Raw genomic sequence first — 20,784 nt, forward strand, 5'->3', positions numbered from 1 at the left:
ACTTTAATCAGCATATTTTTGATATCTGCCTTTAACAAAAGAGCTAGAAAAATCACTCTGGACCCCTCACATCCAGAACACTCCCTCTTTGAACTGTTGCCATCTGGTCGATGCCATAGAGCCCTGAGCACCAGAATGGCCAGAAACAGGAACAGTTTCTTCCCTCAGGCAATCCGTTTCAGGAACACATTTACCCAACCCAATTTATACACTAATAAGCTTATTTATCTAACACACACACTTCCCACATAGCAACATTGTTTCGGCCCAGATCTGGCCCACATCTGGCACCCGTGGAAAGATGATCTGGCCCACATGTAGCGTGGAATGATGGCACTTGGGCGGACCGCTCCTGTTTGCCAGATTTGAGCCACAAACAAGCAGGCCATAGCAATGCCACATGTCAGCCAAGACTAAAGAAATTACCCAGAATTGGACCTTATATGAGCCACAAAATCTGTGTATATTAAATATGAAGTAATTTCAGCCTTAATAAGCCTGTTAACAAGCAGAATCACCGAAGGAAAGAAGAGAACAGAAAAAGAGATTAGCAGAAACACAAGAACTACAACTGACTAATTAAAATCTGACTTTAACACTTTAGGGGTCAAGAGCCCAACTAAAGCAAACATTGACCACTATAATGGTGATACCCTTAAAATAGTGGTTTTCATCTTTGTTGATTCTGCATGTTAACATCAGGTCTCATCAATAATGGTCAATCATCATAAATTAATCACTTAATTATCTCATTAACTTTAACTTTAACTCTGCTTCAGTGTTAATATAACACTCCTATTTTAACACTTTCACACTCTTGAGTGTGGTCTCACATGTACTCCCAGCAGAGTTAATTTCACTCAGATTTTTTTGCTGTGCACTAGGTATGCGTGTGTGACATTAATAAATAATTGTGAAAATTAATATAGTTAAATTTATTAAATAAATTAGTTATATTAGTTTTATTACATACTAAATTGAATGATGTTTCTCTTCTAAGTATTCTTTGTTGGGCTTGAGAAAGCCAACATATATTTAAACATTATTATTATTATTATTATTATTATTATTATTATTATTTATTATTATAAGAGAAATTGACACCTACTAGAACTTTAATGTTTCACCAAATTCAGCTTAGATCTTCAGACTCGTCTGACTCGTTGCTGTATAACTGGTCAGACTTAACTTCCCAAAAAATCCTAGTGACTTTTGTTAGCCGAGCAATGAAGGCCTTAACACTTAATGTCCACTAGAGGGGGCGACAGGATTTCTGTTTACAATACATGAATTTCACGTGTATTGCCATGAATATGCCATATCTGTGTACAAGAATAAACTTCACACTTCAAGCTGTACAACAACTTAAAACTTCCTAATCTGTCTTTTTCAACCTACCTCCAAATTTATTTTAAGATATAGTTTATTCACACTGGTTTATGCATTTAATGTTTGTCCATCTGGAACTTTTATTTTTCATGAGCTGTATATTTTAAGATGTACTACACAGCAAAATCCCAAGTGTTAATTTACAAGCAAGCAGACTCACCAAACGAGAAAATCACAATTTGTGTGTCACCATTATAGTGGTCAGTGTTTGCTTTAGTTGTGATCTTGGCTTGTGGCTTTTTACTTTTAAAATTTGTTTGGCAAGCCAAGAGCAAAAATCATCGGATGGTGATGATTATGTTTTAATGTAATTGTTGTTTGACCTGAGTTACTGAACTAATTTACAGTGTTTTCTCTAAATAAAACTTCCATTATTGATTGTAACAGCTTTGATTCCACAATGAAAGTGTCTGCATTTTCTACACATTTTGTAGCCATCTCTTGCAAGTGATTCTGATTATTTATTTTTTTTATTAAAGAGTATTTATTTTAGGTACACACAGATAACAAGAATCAACGTATGAATCTCAACAACGGTGACAAACAGCATATCCAGATAAACAGATCTACTCTGAACATCACAAAACTAGATACTAAAAATTCACATAAAAACAGCAAAAATAAATTATAGTTAGAATAAAAAGTTAAAAAGACAGTTCAGCTCATAATTTATTCATGCCGCAATGCATGATGGGAGCCATGGATGTGTTTTTATTGGCTACAACATGCTTTTTTGATGGTCACCATTGTTGTGATGCTCACACTGATTCTTGATGTCTGTGTGTCTAAACTAAAGAATTTTTTTCTTTATGTAGAACTAACTTTTAAAAACATGTCATATTATGCCAAAAATATCTTTTTTCCACTTAATTTATGTATACATTAAAGAAACCTGAACTCATGCATTCAGGTCACTCCATGACAACTAGCTCAAACCACAATCAATAGCACACATGATTGCCTTTGCTCTGGTCTGTATGTTATAATTTTGTTACCACAGCCCAGAAAGTCTAAAGTAAATAACTGAAGGTTCAAGATCCCAACTAAAGCAAACACTGACCACTGTAATGGTGACACACAAATTGTGATTTTCTTGTTTGGTGAGTCTGCTTGTTAACATCAGGTGTCTTCAATAATGGTCAATCATAACTCAATTAACTTATTAATTATCTCATTAACTTAAACTCTGCTTCAGTGTTTATATGAGTCCACACCCAGAGTGTTAAATTAACACTGGGGATTTTGCTGTGTACCAGCAGGGTCTCAGTGATAGAGTGTGGCTTCATCTAAAATTGTATACTTCTCTAGAATATAGTAGGCCAAAAACAGTATGTGAAAGATAATGTCTTAATTCACAGTATCACAGACCTACTAAAATTTCTGGCATGGATTCGTGGATTTGTTTAACAACGGTTGCAACTTCAACATGAATTTCTTGGTCTGCAATAAAAGCAAATATGCTTATTTTCATTCTTTTATGTGTAAAACATTTTTCAAAAAAAATATTGCAAAAAAAAAAAAAAAGGGAAAGAAAATTCTGGATAAAGTTAAGGTCGAGACTAACAATTTTAAGGGGATACCAGTTTAGTTTCATGTTAGTCATAAGTAACTCCAGCCCATTGTAATGCAGTTGAATGAATGTGGTTTCAAAGAGACTTCACTAGATAGCAGCAAACCATCATGACTATATGTACATCAGCAGTTATACTCACACAAGTTGCACAAGTGAGTAGTCTCAAGTTGCAGGTCGGAAGTGACAGGCACTTAGCGGGTTCTTGCCACTTTACTGAACATTACTCAGTGAAAGGTTCTTTGTTCGGCTGAGGCACTGACACTAGCTAATTATGCAGAATGACCCAAAGCTACAGTAAGTTATTTGCATGGAGGGGACAGGGTGTTGCACAGGCATGAATCATGAATCATGCCTGTGCATGAATCATTTATTCACTTTGGAAATAAAACTCACAACAGCATAACACAAACCTCAAAAGGCAATCACATTCAAAGCAAACCGATTTTGAAAAAAAGATTTTTAAAGTACTTTTAAGGTAACACACACATCCTGCATTTTGTTTTGTGTCTAAAAAACTAAACAAAATGGGAACCAAACAACTTTGACTTGCAAATGACCCAATTGAAAATCACCCAATCACGGGTGCTTGCATTTTTCTCTCATTCTTTGACTTGTTTCACATACACTGACACACATAGAGATACATACAAAACCCAATTTCCTCTTTACATGTTACAGAGGGAACTTATGAAGGGAGTGAATGAAAAAGACAAACTTTAGATCAGAGCTCAGTGGACAGCTTGGCTACAAGTGAGAATTTCAAGTAAGTTAAATATGATTAATTAATTAAATAGCTTTTAGATTTTTGTTTATTGCAATTATGGTTCTTCTATAAACATTGAGGGATCCATTTGAGGGAAAAGTTTGCAGTTATTGCTTTTATCATGCATTAACTGTTATATAAGACAGGACATTTTTAATGTCTCCAAGCTATTTTACCTCTCAGTGCTAAGGAACGTCCTAAAGTTTGAATGTAATATATGTAATTACCAAGAAAGGGCTTGTGCTTCAAAGAGCATTTTGTGGTTATTTTGTTCTAAATGTCAAATGAACTGAGTAATGCATTACTCTTTTTTTGATATGTACCAGATAATTCAGTTAGTTGCTAATTCAAATTTTTTGAATGTTTAGAATTATACAGTATATAAAAATGTTAGCGTCAGTTTAAGCACAGTGACAGTGTCAGTATGATGCCGGTAACATTTATGTCACAGACAAGAGCACATTAAAGTGGCCCCTGTGACCCTGACCTTTATTAAAGAGTCATTGAATTTGATCAATATCACATTATGCAGCTCTCAACACTGCAATAGATTGATGGAGATCTGATTTTGCAACAGTGTATTATGAAATAAAGATATAACCGTCAGAGGTGGTATTCAGTCATTTAAGATCTAAAAATTTCAGGATTGGAATTTGTAAATTTCTTGACTTCATTGCTCAAAATATTTTTCCATTTTTGCTCATTAACAGTCCATGCAGCAGCTGACATAGACGGGCAGATGGGATCAGATTAGGCTTAATTATCCCTGATTGAAATGGGAATATTTTTTTAATGGTTTGTCACCCAGAATGAGGATGTGTGCTGTGTTAAAGAGAAAAAGGACATTCTGTTGCTAATTATACATGTAAATATACCTTAACTGAAATCACAGCAATAGATTGTGTTAAAAGGCAATATGTGAGCACAGATAGTAGAAATGGAGCAAACTGATGTAAAGAGCTGTTTTTATTAATGCGAACATCTGTTTTTGAGTTGTCAGACTGATTCTGTCTGTGCTAAGGTCGACTCAGGTCTTGCTAGTACAGGATACATCTATCGCATTTGCTATTTTTAAAATGGTTGGTCAGTGTGCACATGCCAACCAACAGCTGACTTTAGCTGTTTTATTGCACAGTGATAAGAGAATCGAGAGTCTCATGTTCAGTTTCATTCTGTTACTCAGCTCTTTCTTTAAACACAAGAACACATCCTGTGTGTAAGTTTTTAGAATATGCTTTTTTATTTTTATTTTTATTTTTTTTATTTTTTTTTTTTTTTTTTGAGAACCATTCTAACATTGCAGGAATGCATGGCTGCACGCTTCCCTACTGCCATTTATAACAGATGAAAAACAGAATGTAAAAAGAGTAGTATGTCCAATTCACAGTATTCCTAAAACATTAGGAGAAAAGTTCCAGGATAACTTTCTACTATCACAGATATTTTAAAGTGTACATCCAGTGGACAGTTTACAATCGTACGAGGATGATTTGTGAATGATAATGATGTAATGAGTGTTTAATGACAATGCATAAGCATGCATAAGAGCCTTTGTGTAAAGGTCTTTCTTTAAATGTATGATGAGTAGACTGTAGCCTAAGATTATCCTATTTTTTTAATGGCTTTTAAATATGTTATAGTATATATTATAATGTTATTGTTGTTTTACGTCTTCCATTCATTTTACAATTACATTCAGTATGCAATCCAACCATTTGCACCACCTGGCGGTAGTTTCGCGAATGATTTTAACACGCGACTGTCTTGCAGTTAACGCCGCGGTATTACCTATTTTGGTTGTCAACCTACTGTATATAAAACATACTTTTTTTAACCATCACAAAGTAATAACTTATTTAAAAGACGTACCTGCACAGAGAATAATTCGATTTTGGATGCATCCACCGTTCTCTAAGGGTTATTTTTATGTTATTTTTTATAGCCATAAACTAATCTTCCCAGAACATTGCAGTTTCAAAGAAAATGTTCACTTGTTGAGCTTTAAGGATAAATAAATTCTAGTCTACAACCTACTGTATGGTGAATTTAACCTGTTTGTCTTGTGCATTAATAGATGGAGTCAGCAGTTTCACAAATTCTTCGAACTGCAGAACCACTAACCAGCTTCACCACTGTCCTGAATGAAACCACAGAAGCAAACACGACTCAAGCTGAAACAAAGGCTTCCTGTGAATTTTCAAAGATCCCCTCCCACCCTGTTTTCATAATTGCATACTCACTACTGTTTCTTGTCAGCCTGGGGCTTAACTGCATCACAATGCGGGTGTATTTCTGCACCAATCAGCGTGTCCAGTCCAGCGTAACTGTCTACATGAAGAACCTGGCTGCAGCTGACTTCTTCCTTTGCCTTTGTTTGCCTTTGCGCATTGCTAAGTATGCTAACAGTTCAGATGTACTGCGTGATATTTACTGCAGCTTTGGAGCAACAGCATTCTATATAAACATGTATGCAAGCATTCTCTTCATGGACTTTATTGCTGCAAACAGGTATGCAACTCATGCAAGCAACCTACTTCACAAGAAATTGGTGTGCCTTGTTTTTTTTTTGGATGTGAAATTTACATCAATCCAGTTGTTATAGCAAAATAAAACCTGATAGGGTGATCAAGCCATATTGCTATTACCTACTGACAGAGGGCATCTTGATTGACCGCCACAACCTTGACCTGAAATCACCTTATTTGCAGGCATCAGTCACACAGGATTAGTTTCAAGGATATGCTAAATATTAAAACATTAAGAAAATATTAATATCAGGAAATGTTAAATAGACATGTATGGTAAAAGTGAATATACATAGATTTTAGTTGTTTGCTCAGTTTACTTAATATAAGCTTAAACAGCATAAATATTTAGTTTTTCATTCAGTTGTCATTTGCACTCAGTTTTATTATGTTAAATGAAATAAACTTAAACCATTGAAGTTAACATCATGATCGAGAATAAATGTTGAAATCAAGTGCTGTTTAATTCATTTTTGGTAAAGGTAAAGACATAAGTTTGTTGTTTAGTTATTTTTTACATTTAAAAAAAGTTTGTTTATTTTTGAGGTTACCATTATGGCAAAGTATAGACCCTGTGGTTAGGCTGTAGGCTACATGAGCTGCAACTGTGCTAAAGTCATGAAAACATTTTTATTTGATCATCACTTGCATGGTACAACAATTTTTCTACAGTCAGCATTTGTATTCTTCAAAATCAAACAATCATGAAACATTTACATGCATCTATGATAGCTATTGACAACCTAAGCACAAGCTCCACTCTTCACCACAATGGTAACAAAAAAACATGTTTGAACTATTTTAAATGTTCAAAATAACTAAACATTAAAAACTTAAACTCTAACAGGCCTGTCCATTTTCATGAAAATATATTCTGTATGCAGTCAGTGCAATGTAAAATATAAATAAATTATATATATATATATATATATATATATATATGTAATGTTGAGACAGAGACGTTCGGATCCATGTGCAGAACTTTAATGATGATCAGTAACGGCATCAGGTATGTAGGGATAACCAGAATCGATAACAGAAACAGGCAGATGTCGGGGGCAAGCAGCAGAGAATCAGAGTCGGTATAAACAATCCAAAGGTCAGGTACAGAAGGAAAACACAAGGAAAATGCAAGGAAATGTCAGACTGGCTAAACAAGACTTCGCAGAGAGTGGGAGTGAGTGTGCTGCTTTTATGTGTGTGTAAATGAGGTGCAGGTGTGACAAGGAAATTGGCTGATGAATGATGTGCAGGTGTGGCAGGGTGATTGTGATGCAGTGACTCATGGGGAATGTAGTTCGGGTGTGGTGCAACAGATGAGAGGTGCTAGAGTCCGAGTGACATCTGGTGGTTGATGTGGAATGGTCCTGATTGGAGTGCCCTCTACTGAAGTTCATGGGCACTCCATCTAATGATGGTGACATAGCCCTCCCCCCCCCAAAGGAGCGGCTTCCAGACCCTCAAAACAATCTAGGAGGGCGGTGGAGCGGAGGCGGAACAGGGGGAGGGACGGAGAACCAGGTCCATGAGGAAGTACAGTGGTTGAGGACCGGGGCAGAGCAGGCAGAACTGGGCCTAACATGGAGATCAGGAGCCTCTCCTGGACCTGACATGGGAAACAAGGGCCCTTCCTGGGCCTGACAGGGGAAACAGGGACCCGCCATGGGCTTAACTCGGGAACAGGAACCCGCCATGGGCCTAACTCGGTAACAGGAACCCGCCGTGGGCCTAACTCGGGAACAGGGGTCCACCAAGGCAGAGCAGGTGGAGTGGGAGCCCACCAGAGTGGGGCAGACGACCACCACAGCTGAGAAGAGGAGACAAAAGCCCTCCAGGGCGGAGCAGACGACCACCACAGCTGAGAAGAGGGGACAGAAGCCCACCAGGGCGGAGCAGAGGACCACCATACTTGAGCAGACATGACAGAGGCCCACCAGGGCGGAGCAGAGGACCACCACAGTGGAGTTGATGGCACAGGAAAGCAAGTCTGGTCAGGTGGGACTGAAACAGGGAACATAAACAGGTTAATATCGGTCTCCGTGGCCATGATGAGATGGTAGCTGGCCTCCATGGCTGTGACAGGGCAGGCGGTGAGTTCTGGAAGTGCGGCTGAGATGTGACGAGGCTCTGGTAGATCAGTGGTGATTTGACCGGATTCATGAAGATCGACTGTGACTTGACTTAGTTCACGGAGGTAAATGGTGACTTGACTTTGCTCATGAAGATCATTGGTGACTTGCCTTCTGAGGATCGACTGTGACTTGACTTGGTTCCTGAAGAACGACTGTGATTTGACTTGGTTCCTGAAGATCACCAGTGACTTGACTCTGTCCTTGTAGATCACCAGTGACTTGACTCTGTCCTTGAAGATCACCAGTGACTTGACTCCGTCCTTGAAGATCACCAGTGACTTGACTTGACTCTGAAAGGTCAACGGTGACTAGCCTCAACTCTGGAAGGTCCACAGGAACTAGCCCTGACTCTGGAGGATCGACGGTGACTAACCCTGACTCTGGAGGGTCGACGGTGACTAACCCTGACTCTGGAGGGTCCATGAGCACCTGACTCGACTTTGGAGAGTCCACGAGCACCTGACTCGACTCTGGAGGGTCAACCAGAACCTGACTCAACTCTGGAAAGTCAATGGGCACCTGACTCAACTCTGGAAGGTTAACCGGAATCTGACTTGATTCTGGGGAATCAACTGGAACGTGACTCGACTCTGGAAGGTCAACAGGAACTAGCCCTGACTCTGGAAGGTCAAAAGTGACTAACCGTGACTCTGGAAGGTCGACGGTGACTAACCCTGACATTGGAAGGTCGACAGTGACTAACCCTGACACTGGAAGATCGACGGTGACTAATCCTGACTCTGGAGGGTCCATGAGCACCTGACTCGACTTTGGAGGGTCAACCAGAACCTGACTCAACTCCGGGAAATCAACAGGGACCTGATCAACGGTGAGCTGACTAGACTCATGAAGTTTAACTGTGGTTTTACTTGACTCATGGCTGTTAATGAGTGACTTGACCTGACTCTGGACGGTCAGCGGAGACTTGACTAGACTCATGAAGCTTAACTGTTGTTTCACTTGACTCTTGTGTGTTAGTGGTGACTTGACCTGACTCTGGAAAGTCGACGGGGACCTGACTTGACTCTGGAAAGTCGACGGGGACCTGACTTGACTCTGGAAAGTCGACGAGGACCTGACTTGACTCTGGAAAGTCGACGGGGACGTGACTTGACTCTGGAAAGTCGACGAGGACCTGACTTGACTCTGGAAAGTCGACGGGGACCTGACTTGACTCTGGAAAGTCGACCGTAGCTGCCATCTTGTGCAGCGGCGCTGGGCTGGCGGCCATCTTGTGCAGCGGCGCTGGGCTGGCGGCCATCTTGTGCAAAAGCTCAGGTACAGGGACCATCGAACGGATAGGAGCTGGATACCTTGGAGAAGTGACCTCCTCAAGTGTAAAGGGAGAGCCACAAAACTGCAATACAAAGTCAATAAACTGTCCCAGGGTCCAGCTAGGGTCTTCTGGTAAACTTAAGCTTACCTTAGCGTCAAGACCACTCCAGAAACAGTCCTTTACCAGATCCACATCCCCAGGCAAAAGGTGACTATTCTGAATGAATTCCTCCACAAAGAGCTCAATTGGTCGGCCATCTTGAAAAATGGAGCAAAGCACACCTACAGGGTTAAATGAACTTTTAGCTGGCTCTATACCTGGTCTGGGGTTCAATAAAGCTGCTGGATCCTGGTTAGGCGAAGTCTTCTGTAATGTTGAGACAGAGACGTTCGGATCCATGTGCAGAACTTTAATGATGAGAATGGTCAGACAGGCAATGATCAGTAACGGCGTCAGGTATGTAGGGATAACCAGAATCGATAACAGAAACAGGCAGATGTCAGGGGGAAAGCAGCAGAGAATCAGAGTCAGTATAAACAATCCAAAGGTCAGGTACAGAAGGAAAACACAAGGAAAATGCTCAGAAATGTCAGACTGGCTAAACAAGACTTTGCAGAGAGTGGGAGTGAGTGTGCTGCTTTTATGTGTGTGTAAATGAGGTGCAGGTGTGACAAGGAAATTGGCTGATGAATGATGTGCAGGTGTGGCAGGGTGATTGTGATGCAGTGACTCATGGGGAATGTAGTTCGGGTGTGGTGCAACAGATGAGAGGTGCTAGAGTCCGAGTGACATCTGGTGGTTGATGTGGAATGGTCCTGATTGGAGTGCCCTCTACTGAAGTTCATGGGCACTCCATCTAATGATCGTGACATAGCCCCCCCCCCCCAAAGGAGCGGCTTCCAGATGCTCAAAACAATCTAGGAGGGCGGTGGAGCGGAGGCGGAACAGGGGGAGGGACGGAGGGCCAGGTCCATGAGGAAGTGCAGTGGTTGAGGACCGGGGCAGAGCAGGCAGAACTGGGCCTAACATGGAGATCAGGAGCCTCTCCTGGACCTGACATGGGAAACAAGGGCCCTTCCTGGGCCTGACAGGGGAAACAGGGACCCGCCATGGGCTTAACTCAGGAACAGGAACCCGCCATGGGCCTAACTCGGTAACAGGAACCCGCCGTGGGCCTAACTCGGGAACAGGGGTCCACCAAGGCAGAGCAGGTGGCGTGGGAGCCCACCAGAGCGGAGCAGGTGGAGCTGGAGCCCACCAGGGTGGGGCAGACGACCACCACAGCTGAGAAGAGGACACAAAAGCCCTCCAGGGCGGAGCAGACGACCACCACAGCTGAGAAGAGGGGACAGAAGCCCACCAGGGCGGAGCAGAGGACCACCATAGTTCAGCAGACATGACAGAGGCCCACCAGGGCGGAGCAGAGGACCACCACAGTGGAGTTGATGGCACAGGAAAGCAAGTCTGGTCAGGTGGGACTGAAACAGGGAACATAAACAGGTTGATGAGATGGTAGCTGGCCTCCATGGCCGTGACAGGGCAGGCGGTGAGTTCTGGAAGTGCGGCTGAGATGTGACGAGGCTCTGGTAGATCAGTGGTGATTTGACTGGATTCATGAAGATCGACTGTGACTTGACTTAGTTCACGGAGGTTAATGGTGACTTGACTTTGCTCATGAAGATCATTGGTGACTTGCCTTGGTTCCTGAGGATCGACTGTGACTTGACTTGGTTCCTGAAGAACGACTGTGATTTGACTTGGTTCCTGAAGATCACCAGTGACTTGACTCTGTCCTTGAAGATCACCAGTGACTTGGTAGTACTTGGGGAATGTAGTTAGGTGTGATGCAACAGATGAGAGGTGCTAGAGTCCGAGTGACATCTGGTGGTTGATGCGGAATGGTCCTGATTGGAGTGCCCCCTACTGAAGTTCATGGGCACTCCATCTAATGATATATATATATATCCACTGGGCAAAGTTACGTCCAGTGGAAGTCTTTTTTTATGTCTTTGCAGACGTTGATAAGACGTCCACTGAGGAGCCAGAATGAAGGTTTTTATGACGTCTTTTTTTGATGTGTTCTGTACTTCTGATACAGACACAGTGACGATAAAAGCCAGCAAAGAAGAATGAACAAAATGTTGAACCAAAAAAAAAACCTCTATAGCAGGGGTCTCCAACCTTTTTGTGAGTGAGGGTTCCCTGAAGGGATAAAATAGTCTTGAGGGCTACTTGTTTGATATAGACACACGCACACACACACACACACACACACACACACACACACACACACACACACACACACACAGTTTCAAGTTTTGAAAAATACAACAACAAACAGTAATATTGTTAAATATTATGACTATTGAATATATAATTACCGTATATACCCGAATATAAGACAAGTTTTTTTGTCCTAAAAATAGGCGTTTTTGTCCTAAAAAATGGGGGGTCATCTTATATTCGAGATATAGACAAAATCACGGGGGGAAAGGGAGAAAGAACAACGGCATGAATATGAAATAGTGACTGAATGATATACTTTACATACTTGCATGTAAAATTAGAAAAGCAACATAATATCTGTGTTTAACTAAATTAAAACGCTGCTCCTCTGCCGCGCGATACACAGAGAGAACAAGAGAGGTGCGCGCAAGAGACGCAGAGCGAGCGAGAGACAGAGAGGTGCACGCGCGCGAGACGAAGAGCGAGCGAGCGAGCGAGAGAGAGAGAGAGGTGCGCGCACAAGATGCAGAGAGAGAGAGATAGAGAGACGTGCAGATTCTAAATATTTTAAATTATTGAATTATTTTATTATGTTTTAATGGTATATGAAATGTCACCAATAGTTATTTTCTCATTTTATAACATTATCATAAAAAAAAAAAATGAAAGATTACAATTCAGGCTATTTATAGAACGTGCTCGGCGGGCGACTCAGAGACTCCACGCGGGCTACCAGGTGCCCGCGGGCACCATGTTGGAGACCACTGCTCTATAGCATGATCTTTTCATGTTGTTTTTTAGTTGCTGCTTGCCTTCAGAGTTCATCTGCTCTGTAGAAACACAGTATGACACTGTTTGTTCACAAGAAATTTCTAAGAGTGCAGTTAGATAAAATAGAAGTGCTTCTGTGAAATTACTGTGAAAGTAAAGCAATTGTTAACCTGGAACGTACTGCAATTTCACACTACATTTTTTTAAGTGTTTGCAAGGCGAATTATATTCACATACATTACAAAGTATAAACCTTTATTCAGATTTCAGTATGGGCATTTTGACATTTGTAACACAAGTATGTTGAGGATCTCATCCTTCGGTCGATTTGATGTTCTCTACTGTGATAAATATGAACGTAACTTTTTAATATGTAGGGAAATTTCCAACTTTAAACAATTTACCATTTATGTGCTTAAGAATAAATTATGTTGACTCATTATAATTTTTTTTTTTATTATACGATTTCCTCAATAGAATAGTAATTCGATAGAATACAAGAAGAATACTAGAGAATAGCAATATGGCGGCAATCCAGTTCTCTGTTTTACTGTGTGTATATACTGTTTATTATCTTATAATGCATTGCAAAGTGTAAAACAATCTAAACTAGCTAAAATAGGATTATGTCAACAATATATTCCATAGGACTACAATAATAGAGTGCTGCAGTTGTGACAAAAGGTTCCTCTGAAGTTTTCCTATGGGCTTTTATAATGAGGGTTTTCAATTCATAAGTATTGAATTTGTATCTATTTATGTATTATGATGTTATATGAATCTTTTACTCTCACCTCAGGTACCTGAAGATTGTCCGGCCGTTGGAAACTCATGCTCTGCGGACGGTTCGTACCGCTCGACACATTTCCATAGGAACTTGGGTTTCCCTGTTAGCCATGTCTTCCATCTACTTGATCCTCTTTCTCCTGACCTCTTGGGGTCATGTTCACAAGCCTGAGAATAATGGCTGTGAGGCCTTACACAGTCCCCAGCTCAGTGTGGTCTACAAAGTCACTCACAGTCTGTCTATGGTGCTCTTCACTTTTGTTCTGGTGTCTCTGATTGTTATGTACTGGGGGACTTTGCAAAAGATCAAACAGGCTCAGTTGTCCACAAAGATCACATCCAGAAGCCATAAATTCATGAAATCGAAGCGTAACATGCTGGTGCTTGTGGTGGTTTTTTGTGTGTGCTTTGTGCCCTACCATTTAGTTAGGCTGCCTTACACATTCATCAAACCTCAGATGAAACTCTGCACAGTGCAGGCCATCTATGTCCTGAAGGAGCTGACCGTCCTGCTATCAGTGTTAAATGCTTGTCTGGATCCACTTATATACTTTATTTTTTGCAAGGCTTTCAGAGCTCAGCTAAGCCTCAGGAAGATGTCAGATTCTCCAAGACACAGCGACGATAAAAGCCAGCAAAGAAGAATGAACAACATGTTGAGCTACATTGAGACAAAGCTATCCACATTACGACATGAAAGTGTCATTTAATAGAGAAATTCCCTGGAGGGAATTCAATTTGTCTTAATAACAATGAAACAAACTGTGAGATGTCAATGATGGCTCATTAAATCTAACAGTGTAATACATTAATTTATTAGATTTATTCCTTTTTCTAATGCAACATTTTTAATTTCTGTTTTGTTATCACTTGATTACAGCAAGCCGATATTATGATCTGTTTTAATTGACCACCAAACCAGAAACTGCAATTGTAGATATGCTTTCATAAGTTATAGTGCAATACTATAATATATGAAAAAACATAAAGGAGAAAATATTGTTAATTATATTCTTAATACTGTGTGTATATACTGTTCAACAATTTTTTTTAAAGAAATGCAATTTTAATCAGCAAAGATGCATTAAATTGGTCAAAGGTCACAGTAAAAACATTATGATGTTACAGAATATTTCTTTTGCAAATAAATGCTGTTCATTGGAACTTTCTATTCAACAAACTTAAGAATCCTGATAATAATGTGTAAGAGTGAAAATGTTTGAGCAGTAAATCAGCATATTAGAATGATCATGTGACACTGAAGAGTAATGATGCTGAACATTCAGCTTTGCATCACAGAGATATATAATATATATATATATATATATATATATATATATACACACACGTGTGTGTGTGTGTGTGTGTGTGTGTGTGTGTGTGCGTGTGTAGTCAAAGTCACCTTTATTTATATAGCGCTTTAAACAAAATACATTGCGTCAAAGCAACTGAACAACATTTATTAGGAAAACAGTGTCAATAATGCAAAATGATAGATAAAGGCAGTTCATTATTGGATTCAGTTATGTCATCTCTGTTCAGTTAAATAGTGTCTGTGCATTTATTTGCAATCAAGTCAACAATATCGCTGTAGATGAAGTGTCCCCAACTAAGCAAGCCAGAGGCGACAGCGGCAAGGAACCGAAACTCCATCGGTGACAGAATGGATCAATAGATACTTACTGCAGACTAGTGGAGAAGGATGTTTCCCTCCTATTAGGCAAAAAGAGGGATTATAAGGTAGCCAATAACTTGTCTAAGGTTCAGAGGATGGAATTGAACTCTATAAAAAACGATAAGTCAGTGGTGATCCAAAGTGCAGATAAGGGTGGTGCTATTGTCATCATGGACCGGACAGCATATGATATGGAAATTCAGAGACAGTTGAGCAATACGATCTTCTATAATAAACTCAATCGTAATCCCACACAGGAGTTCAAACAGCGTATAAGCGGGTAGTTGGATTCCCTCCTACAAATTGGAGAAATTACAAAACAAGAACATGCTTTCATGGTAGTAGACTTTCCTGTCACTCCAGTTTTGTACACTCTCCCCAAAATCCATAAAACCTACACAAATGTACCCCCAGGACGGCCCATTTTGGCAGCCATTGGGTCTCTAACAGAGAAAATTGCAGCATTCGTGGATCATTTTCTCCAACCACTCGTCACTTCTCTTCCATCCTATGTAAAAGACTCTGTGGAATTCATAAATATGATTCAATCAATTCAATTATCAGATGAACACTGCATCCTGGTGACCATGGACATTGAGTCTCTTTACACCAATGTACCCTTTGAAGGGGGGCTAAAGGCAGTAGAATTCTTTTTAAATCAGCGCTCGAGCTGCACACCTAGCACTTCCTGTATTGTGGATCTCATAGAAATTGTGCTTACATCCAATTATTTTCTTTTTGGCTCTGACTTTTATCTCCAGGTGTCAGGCACGAGCATGGGAGCTAAAATGGCCCCACGTTTTGCGGCCCTATACTGCGGACTGCTTGAAAAGGAAATCATCCTGAATCAACTACACAGCAAAAAAATCTGAGTGAAATTAACTCTGCTGGGAGTACATGTGAGACCACACTCAAGATTGTGAAAGTGTTAAAATAGGAGTGTTAAATTAAAACTGAAGCAGAGTTAAAGTTAATGAGATAATTAAGTGATTAATTGAGTGATGATTGAAAAATCACTATTTTAATGGTATCACCATTATAGTGGTCAGTGTTTGCTTTAGTTGGGCTCTTGACCGCTAAAGTGTTAAAGTCAGATTTTAATTGGCTGTTATAATGAAGTTTCAAAACTGACGGACAAGCAAAGACTATTGTTATTCTTGAATTACTTGAGTTAAAGTTACATTGTTGATTATTGCAGCCCTATGATTGTTCAACAAAGTATTTCCAGCATTTTAAATACAATCTGAGGAATTTCTTAAAAGTTGTTTGTTCGAAAATCGTTCAAAAGGGTCTTTCAGTTATACATGCAAACATCAAGAATCAACCTGTCAATCTCACAATGGTGAAAATCCAAAAAGCATGTTGCAGTGCATTCTGGGTGCCACCTATCAAAATTCATCCATGGCTCCCATGATGCATTGCAGCATGAATAAATTATTAGCTAAATTGTTTCAGTCATTTCCTTTATTCTTACTATTCTATTTTTGTTTTTTATGTTTCTATTAGTAGTTTGTTTTCTAATGTTTAGAGTTGTTCTATTTTTCTGAATATGCGGTTTGTCACCGTTGTTGAGATTCCTACACTAATTTTTGATGTATGTGTGTGCCTAAAGCAAGCTTTTCTAATGATCAGAACAACTTTCGAGAAATCATTTTAATTAGTGGGTACTGTACAATAACAGGTTTGTTATAATCAATAAGGTCAATCAAATCTGTTTAGGCTTTAATTGAGTTTGGTGATTCAGGTCAAATGACCATGTTTTGATTTTTTTCTTGTCTGTTTGTTACAATTCAGTTGTAACAGCCAAACCAGATCTGACTTTAAAAATGTAAGGCTCAAGAGCCCAACTAAAGCAAACACTGACCACTATAATGGTGACACCATTATATTATAAAATAGTGATTTTCATCTTTGTTGATTCTGCATGTTAACATCAGGTTTCATCAATAATGGTCAATAATCACTCAATTATCTCATTAACTTTAACTCTGCTTCAGTGTTAAATTAACACTCCTATTTTAACACTTTCACACTCTTGAGTGCGGTCTCACATGTACTCCCAGCAGAGTTAATTTCTGAGAAGAAGGAATTAAAAGAGAAGCATTCTGGATCTATACCCTGGACACTTTAGCCCCAAATGGGTTGAATGAAGACATTGACCTGAGGCCATTTCTGTAAATTACTTCTGTAATTTTGTTAATATTGTAAATATTGTTTTGCTGACTTGATATATGTAACACACTTTTGTGGTACCCCTTATGTATCTACATTCTTGCTCATCTATTATGACTGCCTACAGTGGTAGAGACATTTTTTTAAAACTTTCTAGGCTATGCTTCAAGCACTGCAGGCCTTTTCTTAGCCACTTAATATATTTTTTGTATTACAAATGTTGGTTTATATATCTTTATCTGTTTTCCTGATGTAATTATAATTTAACTTGATTGGTCATGTGATTAATCATGGATGTATGTGATCATGTGATCATACATGGCTGTATATATGGAGGTGTGTCTCCCCACTTGTTTTCATGTCTGATGAAGGGCTTGTGCCTGAAACGTTACACGTGGTGAGCAACCATTAAAATTGCTAAGGAGCATTTTCTGGTGTGCGGACTCATTGTTTAACTTTGCAAGAATAGAGAAAAAACCTTGGGAGAAACCAGGCTCAGTTGCGGGGGCAGTTCTCCTCTGACCAGACGAAACCAGTAGTTCAATTCCAGGCTGCAGCAAAGTCAGATTGTGCAGAAGAATCATCTGTTTCCTGTGGTCTTGTCCTGGTGCTCCTCTGAGACAAGGTCTTTACAGGGGATCTGTATCTGGGGCTCTAGTTGTCCTGGTCTCCGCTGTCTTTGAGGGCAGTAGAGGTCCTTTCTAGGTGCTGATCCACCATCTGGTCTGGATACGTACTGGATCCGGGTGACTGCAGTGACCCTCTGATCTGGACACAGACTGGATCTGGTGGCCACGGTGACCTCGGAACAAGAGAGAAACAGACAAATATTAGCGTAGATGCCATTCTTCAAATGATGTAGCAAGTACATAGGGTGTTATGGGAAGTGTTTCCGGTTCCGGTTTACCTAATTAATGCAGCATAAAAATCGTTTAACGGATTTGGATATTAAAAGCATATTAGTATGTTATGTGTATGCCAGGTTAAAGAGATGGGTCTTTAATCTAGATTTAAACTGCAAGAGTGTGTCTGCCTCCTGAACAATGTTAGGTAGTTTATTCCAGAGTTTAGGCGCCAAATAGGAAAAGGATCTGCCGCCCGCAGTTGATTTTGATATTCTAGGTATTATCAAATTGCCTGAGTTTTGAGAACGTAGCGGACGTAGAGGATTATAATGTAAAAGGAGCTCATTCAAATACTGAGGTGCTAAACCATTCAGGGCTTTATAAGTAATAAGCAATATTTTAAAATCTATACGATGTTTGATAGGGAGCCAGTGCAGTGTTGACAGAACCGGGGCTAATATGGTCATACTTCCTGGTTCTAGTAAGAACTCTTGCTGCTGCATTTTGGACTAGCTGTAGTTTGTTTACTAAGCGTGCAGAACAACCACCCAATAAAGCATTACAATAAACTATCATTGAGGTCATAAATGCATGGATCAACATTTCTGCATTTGACATTGAGAGCATAGGCCGTAATTTAGATATATTTTTGAGATGGAAAAATGCAGTTTTACAAATGCTAGACACGTGGCTTTCTAAGGAAAGGTTGCGATCAAATAGCACACCTAGGTTCCTAACTGATGACGAAGAATTGACAGAGCAACCATCAAGTCTTAGACAGTGTTCTAGGTTATTACAAGTGGAGTTTTTAGGTCCTATAATTAACACCTCTGTTTTTTCAGAATTTAGCAGTAAAAAATTACTCGTCATCCAGTTTTTTTATATCGACTATGCAATCCATTAGTTTTTCAAATTGGTGTGTTTCACCGGGCCGCGAAGAAATATAGAGCTGAGTATCATCAGCATAACAGTGAAAGCTAACACCATGTTTCCTGATGATATCTGCCAAGGGTAACATATAAAGCGTGAAGAGTAGCGGCCCTAGTACTGAGCCTTGAGGTACTCCATACTGCACTTGTGATCGATAGGATACATCTTCATTCACTGCTACGAACTGATGGCGGTCATATAAGTACGACTTAAACCATGCTAATGCACTTCCACTGGTGCCAACAAAGTGTTCAAGTCTATGCAAAAGAATGTTGTGGTCAATTGTGTCAAACGCAGCACTAAGATCCAATAAAACTAATAGAGAGATACACCCATGATGAGATGATAAGAGCAGATCATTTGTAACTCTAAGGAGAGCAGTCTCAGTACTATGATACGGTCTAAATCCTGACTGGAAATCCTCACATATACCATTTTTCTCTAAGAAGGAATATAATTGTGAGGATACCACCTTTTCTAGTATCTTGGACAGAAAAGGGAGATTCGAGATTGGTCTATAATTAACTAGTTCTTTGGGGTCAAGTTGTGGTTTTTTGATGAGAGGCTTAATAACAGCCAGTTTGAAGGTTTTGGGGACATATCCTAATGGCAATGAGGAATTAATAATAGTCAGAAGAGGATCTATGACTTCTGGAATAGTGTACATATACATCTACATATAGTTCCGTGTACATATACATCTATAAATAACTGTTAGTTTATATTGCTGCTTACTGATCAAATGATTGCAGCCTTGGTAAGCCTAAAATTTCTTATAAAGAGAGAGAGAGAGAGAGAGAGAGAGGAGAAGAGAAAAAATTATTTATTTATAGTACTGTATACTGCTTGCTATAGAAAAAAATGGCATAATAATAAAATATTAAAGTTGCCTTTTTAGCTTAAATATATATTTTATTGTTGTCTACTTTAATTATTTATTGCTGTTTTATTCTGAGAAAAATAACTGTGCATTAATTTGGTGAACTGTCAAGCCTTGGTGGTAAATTGTCAAAACACTGGTTAATTACAGTGGAAAAACACTTTGAAATGGCTCCTTTCCTATTTAAATAGCTTGCCCTTTTACTGGAAGTATTGTATTTTTAGATATTTTCTCTTAAATCTGTAAACGTGTAGTGAACTTTTTTGAAATACCTTGATGGAAGCATTACATGTTATTGTCTATATCTAGTTTAAAGCCAAACAATTAGTCCTGGTAATACTTTGCAAAACTGCATCTGAAAAACATATATTACTGAATTCTCTGTTTGGTGGGTATGCATTGTTTTGTTTGTGTTTTTAAATGACTTTGTCACTGGGCTACAAACACTCGATTTGATGTTAAATGACACTGACAGTGCAAACTTTTATGTCCAACACATCGAATGGAAAGTCAAAACCCCAACAGTTGTCTTTCAAACCAGGAACTTACAGCACAGAGAGCACATGCAAATGAGAGTAATCGACTATTGGTTTGTGGTCATCTACAGACATAGTATCTGGAAAGTTCACGTTTCCGCTGCGTCATTTCACAGCACTGTAGGTATGGTAAGTGCTTTCTTCCATTGGCTGATATAAATGAAACCAAACCAAAAAACGGAAACTGGATTTGTAATGTAGTTGAGGCAGTAAAGAAACTCTTAGAGCAAGTATCTCAGTAGCTGTTTGGATTACAGTTAGAAAGTATACGGCTGGAGAGCAGAATCACATTACTCCAGCGTCTG

General features: G+C 39.4%; 1 protein-coding gene across 1 annotated transcript; it reads left to right on the forward strand.

The window, feature by feature from the left end:
- Nucleotides 1-3,642: 3,642 nt before the first annotated feature.
- On the forward strand, nt 3,643-14,392 carry LOC132123373 (P2Y purinoceptor 14-like). Its single transcript, XM_059533954.1, has 3 exons — nt 3,643-3,725; nt 5,800-6,233; nt 13,455-14,392. The coding sequence occupies exons 2-3, from the start codon at nt 5,800-5,802 to the stop codon at nt 14,149-14,151; spliced, it is 1,131 nt and encodes a 376-aa protein (XP_059389937.1). The 5' UTR covers nt 3,643-3,725; the 3' UTR covers nt 14,152-14,392.
- The last annotated feature ends 6,392 nt before the right edge of the window (nt 14,393-20,784 follow it).

The sequence above is a fragment of the Carassius carassius genome, chromosome 41 (assembly GCF_963082965.1).
Source record: "Carassius carassius chromosome 41, fCarCar2.1, whole genome shotgun sequence".
Taxonomy (NCBI): domain Eukaryota; kingdom Metazoa; phylum Chordata; class Actinopteri; order Cypriniformes; family Cyprinidae; genus Carassius; species Carassius carassius.

Coding starts and splice junctions, on each gene's coding strand:
- LOC132123373 (XM_059533954.1), top strand. CDS start 5,800: ATGGAGTCAGCAGTTTCACAAATTCTTCGAACTGCAGAACCACTAACC. Junction 6,234..13,454: donor GACTTTATTGCTGCAAACAG/GTATGCAACTCA, acceptor CTCTCACCTCAG/GTACCTGAAGATTGTCCGGC.